Genomic DNA, 10,696 nt, shown 5'->3' on the forward strand with positions numbered 1-10,696 from the left:
CCTAAATCGTCTCAAATCACTTCACTTGATCTCTCCCGCCGCTCCCTGTCTGGTCCCATTCCGCCGGAAATCAGGTACTTAACGAGCTTAACCCACTTGAATTTGAGTGCAAACGCCTTCGACGGGCCTCTCCAACCAGCCATTCTCGAACTAACTAAGCTAAGAACAATCGACATCAGCCACAACTCCTTCAACTCAACCTTCCCACCAGGAATCTCCAAGCTCAGGTTCTTGAGAATCTTCAATGCTTACAGCAACAGCTTCACGGGCCCACTACCGCTAGAATTTGTCCAGCTGAACTCTCTCCAGCAGCTAAACCTTGGCGGAAGCTACTTCGACGGTGAAATTCCATCGGATTACGGCAACTTATCAAGCCTACGGTTTCTTGATTTGGCTGGAAATTCTTTGACAGGATCATTGCCACCCCAGCTAGGGTTGCTAACTCAGCTGGAGCGTATAGAGATTGGTTACAATAACTTCCAAGGCGAAGTCCCAGTTGAATTCGCTTCGCTCGTAAATCTCAAGTACATGGATATCTCAGCTTGTAATCTCTCTGGCACCCTTCCGAGTGAGATAAGTAACTTGACTAAACTCGAAATGCTACTGCTGTTCAAGAACCATTTCACCGGCGAAATCCCGGTGAGTTACGGCAACTTGCAAGCTCTACAGGTTCTTGATTTATCCGATAACCAACTCTCGGGGCCAATCCCTGCGTCGTTAGCTTCTTTGAAAGGGCTGACGAGACTCAGCTTAATGAACAATGTCCTCTTCGGCGAAATTCCGCAAGATATCGAGCTGTTAGCGGATTTGGACACCCTGCTTTTGTGGAACAACCATTTAACGGGAGTGCTCCCCCAGAAGCTCGGGTCAAATGGCAAGTTGTTGACCGTCGATGTCTCCTCGAATTCGCTCACGGGTCCTATCCCGCCGACTATTTGCGACGGCGACAGGTTGTTTAAGCTTATTCTATTCTCCAACAACTTTACGTACTCCATTCCAGAGAATCTTGTAAACTGCTCGTCGTTGTCAAGGTTACGAATCCAAGATAACCAACTCAACGGCTCTATCCCTCAAGGTTTTGGCCTCTTGCCGAACTTGACGTTCATGGACATGAGCCGTAACAGTTTATCGGGAGAAATTCCTCGAGATCTCGGCAATGCGCAGAAGCTGGAGTACTTAAACATATCGGAAAATTCATTTCAAACGAGCCTGCCGAGTAACATATGGAGCGCGCCAAATTTGAAGATTTTGTCAGCGAGTTCGAGTAAGTTGACAGGGAAGATTCCGGATTTCATCGGCTGTAAGAGTATTTACAAGATAGAGTTGCATAACAACTTGCTCAATGGCAGCATTCCCTGGGATATTGGCCACTGCGAGAAGCTCTTGCTGTTGAATTTGAGCCGAAATTCGCTTACGGGGATTATCCCCTGGGAGATATCGGGGCTTCCTTCGATCACGGACGTTGATCTTTCTCACAACTTCCTCACCGGCACCATCCCTTCCAACTTCGAAAACTGCAGCACGTTGGAGAGCTTTAACGTGTCGTATAATCTGTTAACGGGACCGATACCGGCTTCGGGGACGATATTTCCGAACCTTCATCCGTCTTCATTTATCGGAAATGAAGGTCTCTGCGGCCGAGTTCTGACGAAACCGTGTCCGGCAGACGGGCTTGCCGCCGGTGACGTGGAAGTGCGTAACCACCAGCAGCAGCCGAAGAAAACCGCTGGAGCTATAGTGTGGATCATGGCAGCCGCGTTCGGTATCGGATTGTTTGTTCTCGTCGCCGGGACTCGGTGCTTCCGCGCGAACTACAGCCGTGGATTCAGTAACGACCGAGAAATCGGGCCGTGGAAATTGACGGCGTTTCAGCGGTTGAATTTCACGGCGGATGATGTATTGGAGTGTTTGTCTATGAGCGATAAGATTCTGGGGATGGGGTCCACAGGGACTGTCTACAAAGCGGAGATGCCAGGTGGCGAGATCATAGCGGTGAAGAAGTTGTGGGGTAAGCATAAGGAGAATATCCGACGGAGACGAGGGGTGCTCGCTGAGGTGGATGTGTTGGGAAACGTGAGGCATAGAAACATAGTGAGGTTGTTAGGGTGCTGCAGCAACAGGGAGTGCACGATGCTGCTCTACGAGTACATGCCGAATGGGAATTTAGACGATTTATTGCACGCCAAAAATAAAGGAGAAAATTTGGTGGCCGATTGGGTGACGAGGTACAAGATTGCGCTCGGTGTGGCGCAGGGGATTTGCTATCTCCACCACGACTGTGATCCGGTGATCGTCCACCGTGATCTCAAGCCGAGCAATATTCTATTGGACGGTGAGATGGAGGCCAGGGTGGCCGATTTCGGCGTGGCTAAGCTGATCCAGAGTGACGAGTCCATGTCCGTCATCGCCGGGTCCTACGGCTACATTGCGCCAGGTACGTTTTGTTTTTGTTTTCGAGTTCCTTTTTGTTGGGTTGACCAAATGTTTGACACTGCATATGCGCACGTTAGCAATCGTACAAAATTAAATTACATCATTTTAGCTCAAGTTAGCTGAGGTTGATTATGATGATATTAGTCCATACATTCCTTTGTCCTTAGCTAAATTGAGCAAATCAATCCCATCCTATTATTCTTTACAGGATCTTGACAGTAGAGTAGAGTTGGACGGACTTGACAACTGAGTTATCTAGATTAAGCGACGATTTAGCTTACCTTACCCTTAAAATTAACTAATAAAAAAATGAGTTTATTTGAAAATGACACATTTATGATATGGGGCGGTCGATTTCGGCTCTAAAGTAATAAAGATTTCCCTTCTTTTTCGATTATCTTCAAATTGTGTTTGATAAAAGATGGCTTATGGAATCTAAGACTTTAGAGACTTTGAATTGATTCTAAATTTAGAAACGGGAAACTTTGATTTAGATAATTTACATCATAATTATCGAACATAATTTTCAGAAAGCTAATTTAAAGAATAAAAATACTGTGCTAATTTTAAATTTTGTATTTCTAAATTAGATTAGATTGAAATAAATTTCATAAAGTAATAATAATGATACGAACACAAATTTTTTACGTATAAAATGACGTGTCAATATAATATTAGTCAGATTGAAAAGAAGAAAGATTCAATGTAATCAATGAAGTGGGCTCATGCATGGGTATGGCCATAATTGAAAATTTAGGGGGGACCAAATGTTATGAGAATTAACATTTTGGGATTAAAGTTGAAAAAGAGAATTTAGTTCTATAGGGCTAAATCAGAAAATTATTATTTTAAAAGTTCAAATTATAAGGAAAAAAATAATTTTTTTTTTCAGCCAACGGAGACTTGAATTCATATCCAACCACTAATGTATTGGCACGAATTTAAACTGATAAAATAATACTAAATTAAGGATAAGAAAATTTGTACAAATAGACTCAATTTTCTTTTTCTCTTTACTATAATGGTTAGTACTACTATGCGCCAGGGGGCGGGTTGTCCAATTATGAACACATTTAAACAAAAGGGCCTGCTGCCGTTTAGAGTGATGGGCAACGCCACAAGAGCACTAACCAAAGCATTCAGTTCTCTGTAACAGTTTTTCAAATAGTGGACTAATGCGCGTGATGAGACTTCCCTTTTTCCTTTAGCACTTTTTCTGTTTTCACAAGTCGGTTTGGCAAGATTTGCCCAATATCTTTGGGTCCCCACCATGAATTTAACTTCAACATTGACCATCATTATGATCATTGACTTTAGGCATCCAATTGAACTTTTGTCTGTGTAATTGTATTTGCAGAGTATGCATACACACTCCAAGTTGACGAGAAGAGTGACATATACAGCTACGGGGTGGTGCTAATGGAAATTATAAGCGGTAAAAGATCAGTTGATGCTGAATTTGGAGACGGGAACAGCATTGTGGATTGGGTGAGGTCCAAAATCAAGACTAAGGATGGTATCAATGACGTTTTGGACAAGAATGCCGGGGCCTCGTGCGCATCCGTGAGGGAAGAAATGATGCAAATGCTAAGAATTGCATTGCTATGCACTAGCCGGAATCCGGCTGACCGACCCTCGATGAGAGACGTCGTATTGATGCTTCAGGAAGCGAAGCCGAAGCGGAAATTGCCCGGAAGTTTGTTCGGCCGCGGCGGCGGCGGCGGCGATGTTGTGATTAGTGTTGGCGATAGTGATGATGCTCTAGCCCAAAAGGCTACAGTTGAATGTTAATAGGATTAACGTTACGTTTTTTCTTTTAATTTTTTTTTTCCGGCTAATTTTCTAATGGTGGGGATTGGTATAGAAGTGATTTTTCTTTTCTTTTTTTTTTCGTGTCTTTTTTCAATGCAATTTTCAGGTGTTATTTTTAAATTCGGGTGTTACAAGTTACATTCTAGATAATGACTCTGGTTGTTGAGGCTTATATATGAATTATGAGGTATATGACGTTGTTAGTTTGAAATATGGTGGGATGACCGACGAATATATGGGCAAGTTGTGCTTCGCGGCATGAAAAGGCACAATTTGAAAAAGTAACACAATCGTGATAAGGCAGATCGGGCACAATTCGATATACAGGAATATGATTTATACTTAACAATATATTATATCGAAAAGGATCTGTTGATGCAAAAATCTGGCTGTGTTTGTTGGAACGATCAAATTGCTACATCAACACTTAAATTTATTCTGATGGGGAATGATGTCGCTTACTTCAACGAGCATATTCTAACGATCATGTTAACTTTTGCACTTCTTACATCTGTAATCACAGAGAAGAGTTAGGAAACGCCGAATGTTTTTTTGACGAAAATCCTTTGATGTTTAAGTTAATTTTTGGATTTTTTTGGAAAAATTAAGCCACTGTTCAATGTGACTTAGTAATTTATATCTGGAATAAAAGTATTAAAATGCACAAAAGGAAAAAAAAAAGTTCTGGATTAACAAAGGCAGAGTTTCCCCCTAGTTTTTTTGTGTCTTGCAAGGCCAAGCATCTCAAAATACTTCTAATAATATTGGCCAATATTTTGATGATTTTGGAGGATCTAATAATGATATCTCATATTATTAAATAATTGTTCTAATTTATGCTAGTAGTAGTAACTTTTTTAATTTGTGTTAATTTAATTTTGTATTTTTGATTTTGTAATATGTAATCTAGTAATTAATGTTATTGCCATTTTATTTTTATTATTAATTTTTGTGTTGAATTTTTTATTTAAAATATTAGTATAATATTCAAAAATTAAAAAATGAAACAATAATAATAATAATAACTTAAAATATTATATAAAATAGGACATCTATGTAAAAAAAAAAGTAATAAGGATATTTGTGATTTTTTTCCTATCACCAAATGAATAGTGTTGCACCATATTTGGTGCAATACTAACACCATTTTGGTGTTAAGGCCATCTCCAATGCTTAACATCATTTTAGTGTAACACCAACACAAAAAATGTACATTTTTCACACCAAATTACTATTTCATCTCGAACCCATTTACACTAAATTTTACACCAAAAAGAATATTCTTCTTTTTATGCTCAATAATTAATTCAATTAACACAATAAATATTAAATTCAAATGATACGAGCCCAAAATAAGAAAAAAAATTGGAGATGGTCATTTTAAGTTATTATTATTATTTTTGTTATTTTTTAATTTTTGAATATTATACTAATATTTTAAATAAAAAATATTCAACACAAAAATTAATAATAAAAATAAAATTCCAATAACATTAATTACTAGATTACATATTACACTCTGAAATGCACTAATTGATCATTTATGGGATGAATTAAGTAATTCGAATAACTAGAGTATTATTGTTATTGTATTGTGTTTTTCTATATTATTATTGTTATTTATTGTTATTGTATTTTTCTATAATAATGTAATGTTTAATTTTCATAATGTACTAATTTAGTTAATTAAATGCAAATTTAATAATTTTCTATATTTTTTTGTTAATCGATATAAAATTACTTATTACTTAATTATCTATATTAATAGTAATATTTATTGTGTTAATTGAATTAATTCTTGAGAATTAAAGGAATAAAAAGAAAAATATTCTTTTTGGTGTAAATGGATTGAAGATGAAATAGTAATTTGGTGTGAAAAAAGATACATTTTTTATGTTGGTGTTACACCAAAATAGTGTTATGCATTGGAGATGGCCTTATGATGCAAATTTTATACTCATAGCAGCAGCCCTATTTGCATGAATTTATTTTTATATTATTTCAAAATTTCAAACACTTTGTTTTGGTTTTACTATGAGTTGCCTGGAAGTTTGTCCGGCCAAATTGTTCCTTTTCTTTTATTTTTTGTTTTATTCTTTTTCCTTATATCTATAGTTACAGAGATTTTTCTTTATCCAGATTTAAATTAATTTGTATAGATAATTTGGTGTTTGTTATGAAAATTACATGTAATCGATCTATTTCTGTACAAAGAATGTAGTGTTGTATCAGTTGGTGAACTTATTATGATGGTGGAGGATGATTTAAAAGAGTGGGTGCAAGCTCTAAAGACTAAAATAATGCCGTGTACACTTAGAACAAAGGTATCCAGACGTTCCACTGCACTGAATTTCCTTCCTCTTGCTCATTATTGGTGTATGTGGATCGATTAACTGTAAATTTGTGATTTGTCTACTATAGACTTGTGATTGTTACTTGACTATATAATGCCGCTCAATTGTCTGAAGTAGGCCCAGTTTTGAAGCTGTGGCTGAAGAGTAAAATGTTGCATCAAGTTTATGATGCCAATTTAAAGAGTAGTCTCTTCATGTGGGTCTTCATTGTACTTTTAAATTTGGTGATTTTTTTTAATATTAATAATACAATTAGAGAATTTAACTTTTACGAAACACTATCGCGATTGCCCGACGACTTGATATCGTTTACATTATTAAACTCTTATAAAGTACCGTTCAAATTACCTAATTACTGGTATTACATTTAGACAACTAATTGAGATTATTAATTTTTTTTTTTTATCTTCTTGAATATTCAAGAGAAAGACTACGATAATCTCCACTCAATTTTTTTTTTATCTTTGAAGCTGTGGCTGAAGAGTAAAATGTTGCATCAAGTTTATGATGCCAATTTAAAGAGTAGTCTCTTCATGTGGGTCTTCATTGTACTTTTAAATTTGGTGATTTTTTTTAATACTAATAATACAATTAGAGAATTTAACTTTTACGAAACACTATCGCGATTGCCCGACGACTTGATATCGTTTACATTATTAAACTCTTATAAAGTACCGTTCAAATTACCTAATTACTGGTATTACATTTAGACAACTAATTGAGATTATTAATTTTTTTTTTATCTTCTCGAATATTCAAGAGAAAGACTACGATAATCTCCACTCAATTATTTTTAATTGTAGAAAAAAAATTGTGTCCATTAAAACTCGAACAGGTGCCCTGACGGATGTGAGAGCAGCAGCCCACCACTCGGCTTACCGACTTCATGAAACAACACCGAGTGCTATACGGGCGGCAGCAAGTGGCAAAATTGGCGAATCATTTGAAGAGCATTGTGGGAACAGAAACTGCCACACTACTAGCTCTTGAGTTCCTTTTCAGCCCAAGATCTTACTAGCCCTTGGTCCATTGGTGTTTATATCCTACAAAACTTGCAATAATTAAATGACTATGCTCTTTAGAGACAATACTAAATGGTACAACACTCGACTGCTCCCGCATTCTTTTTTTTTTTTGGGGGGGGGGGGGGGGGGCTTATTGACCTCGCAGATTTTTTATATCCTCTGTACCAACCATCATTGAATTAATGAATTTTACATGACTACATATACCCCAACTTACAATAAAGGAAACATCCTCTTGTGTTTCTGGCCCACGCATGCTGTAGTGTGGAAGATCTTCTTCTGAAATATACAAGTAAATTTAGTCGGTTCTTGACTCAACTCTCCAATTAGTCGGGACTTAAAGAAAATTTTCCTCTACATATTTAGAAGTACATCCGAACAGTATAATAGACCCTTGCAAATAACCCATCCATGCTTAATGCTTTATGGTTGTAAGTATAGGAACAGAATTATATAACTTCGATCTGGTTCAGGATCCATAACTTTATTAAAAAATGAGAAAGCTATCAAATTGTATAATTTAATAACTTAACTGTCATTACACTATTAAACTCTACCGTTTAATAATTTTTTTAAGTTTTAACAAATCCAGAATTATAAATTGAAACATTTCTATACGTTTGTAAATATAACATTTAACCAAAAAAAAAAAACAAAGAACAAGCTTTTAATTGATGCCAGCTGCATGACCTCATTGACCCCCAAAAAGAAAAGAAAAAAAGAAAAAAAGAAAAAAAGAAAAGAGAAAAGAGGCCTATTCACTCCATTTTCACGTGAAGAGGTCGTAAAATCCTCGCCGTTTAGCTATTATTGTTCGTTTGCATGTACAGAATGAGGACGACCTTCTTACGTCGTTCTAACAAAGAAGAAAGTGAACACGTAAGCGTGTGGAGATGTCAGCATTGAAACGTGGCTTCAATTCGAAACACATCGGCATGCAAACTCGAAACTTCAGGATCACTTCTCCCAGTTGAATCTCTCTCTTTCTCTACATATATAATACACACACACACACACACCCCCCAAATAAATCAAATGCACAGTTAGCAAGCGAAGTGATCGTATATAGAAAGAATATGGCAACTTTTTGTTCAGGTAATTCACTTAATTTAGACTAATTAGTTGAAAGTGATGATTTCATTTTTTTTTTTCACTTAATTTATAAGATCTTATATATATATAATTTACACGATAAAATTAATTAATTATTTTACAGGTAAGACCTCGTGGCCGGAGCTGGTGGGTGAAATTGGGGCGGTGGCCGCTGCAACGATAAAGCTGCAGAACCCCATCGTGAATCCAATCATACTAATGCTTGGAACTCCGGTGACTAGGGACTTCAGATGTGATAGGGTTTGGGTTTGGGTGGATGCAATAGGTCGGGTGAGCAAACCGCCTGTTGTTGGCTGAATGATATGCACCTTTCCATGGTAAGCCTATATCACTTTGTAAATTGGTACCCTAATTAGTACTGCATTATATTGTCATACTTATGGGCTTAATCGAGTGGTTTTCAAATAATTTTTTTTACGTCGACAGTAACCCGAATGTGTTTTACTGTTTTATATGCTGGTCCAAATAACAGTAATGCTACTAAGTTTGAGTTGTATCTAGAGTGATGTGTGTAAATGACGTGGCATGTATGCTGATATTATTAATCTAATTAAATCTCTCTCGAGTCTGTGAGTTAATCATCTTATCATTTTTCTTTCATACAGTGATGGATAGTTCTTGTAGAGTATCAGTTAGAGAAACGTATGGCTGTATGGGTTGCTGACGTTGCGGCCTGGGGGGCAATTCGAGAAAATCCTAATTAAAATTAACATATTGTTTTGTAAAAAATTGCGTTTTGGGTCCTTAGTTTGCAGTTCATAGTATTTTTGTTCTCACTCGAATTTGTATTCTCTTCATCTTATCTCCCCTTGATGAATGATTAGTAGTATTGTTTCATATGATGAAAACTCTTTCCTTGATTAGTAGTAAGTAATTCGAAGGGGCTAGTAGATTCTGTGGGGGGAGAGGTCCATTGGAAAACGAAGATAACATATCTTATATTTGAGTTCTATTTAAAAAAAAAAAATTAAATTTCTCTTTCAATCTTATTATTATTATTTAATTTATGCATGGTTGGATGGTGATACATGTGAGAGCTTAGATGAGAGATGGTAGAAAAAACCAAGAGCAGTGATAGGGGAGTGTTTTTTTCTCTTTCACCTCACGTAAATTATCCATCACATGCAGCACAAAATATATAAAAATAGATAATTGTAAACATATAAATTAAGTGCAAATCACATGCGAAAATTCGGACGCATTAATTAATTATAATCTCTTGCCATAATTATACAAGCAAAGATGTGGAGCGAAACAAACGTACAGAATGTGTCGGAAGCAAGGCATAAGACTGATAAACAATTGCATGCATACAGTATTTGGGAACAGCATACATGCGTATTGTGCTCTCAAATTAATGAATGAAGGGCATTACAATATTATCATTTTATTTATTCCAGAAATAGATGGTATTAGTTATGAGAGGTTTTGTCTCTCGCTAGATATATATATATATATATATATATATGAGACGACAACACATGCATGCAGGGGAGCATGGTTTTATTACAAGCTCAAGTGCTGGGTACTACGAAAAGTTTGATTAGAATTAATTAAAACTTGCTTTCAAATCCTCCGCCAACACCACCTCCAGAACCACCTCCTCCACCGGCACCGGCACCGGCACCTCCAAAGCCACCACCTTGTCCATTTCCACCTCCAAACCCACCGCCATTGCCGGCCCCAAATCCACCACCATTTCCACCCCCATTACCACCGCCATTGCCGCCTCCAAAGCCACCACCATTTCCACCTCCAGCACCGCCGCCGTTGCCTCCTCCAAAGCCACCACCATTTCCACCACCATTACCACCGCCATTGCCGCCTCCAAAACCACCACCATTTCCACCTCCAGCACCGCCGCCATTGCCGCCTCCATAGCCACCACCGTTTCCACCCCCACACGCCGCCATTGCCTCTCATAGCCACACCACTGTTCACCCCAACGCCCCACAGCAC

General features: G+C 37.4%; 1 protein-coding gene and 1 pseudogene across 1 annotated transcript; one reads left to right on the plus strand and one right to left on the minus strand.

The window, feature by feature from the left end:
- LOC18031782 (leucine-rich repeat receptor-like protein kinase TDR) lies at nt 1-4,456 on the plus strand (the record flags this gene model as incomplete). The annotated part of the gene is made up of 2 exons (XM_006421567.2): nt 1-2,434; nt 3,791-4,456. Coding segments are annotated over 2 exons (2,868 nt in total), but the record flags the coding sequence as incomplete, so codon positions are not given.
- A 5,652-nt stretch (nt 4,457-10,108) lies between these two features.
- LOC112098507 overlaps nt 10,109-10,696 on the minus strand; it is a 2,007-nt pseudogene continuing 1,419 nt past the window's right edge.

The sequence above is a fragment of the Citrus clementina genome, unplaced genomic scaffold (assembly GCF_000493195.1).
Source record: "Citrus clementina cultivar Clemenules unplaced genomic scaffold, Citrus_clementina_v1.0 scaffold_9, whole genome shotgun sequence".
Classification (NCBI taxonomy): Eukaryota; Viridiplantae; Streptophyta; class Magnoliopsida; order Sapindales; family Rutaceae; genus Citrus; species Citrus x clementina.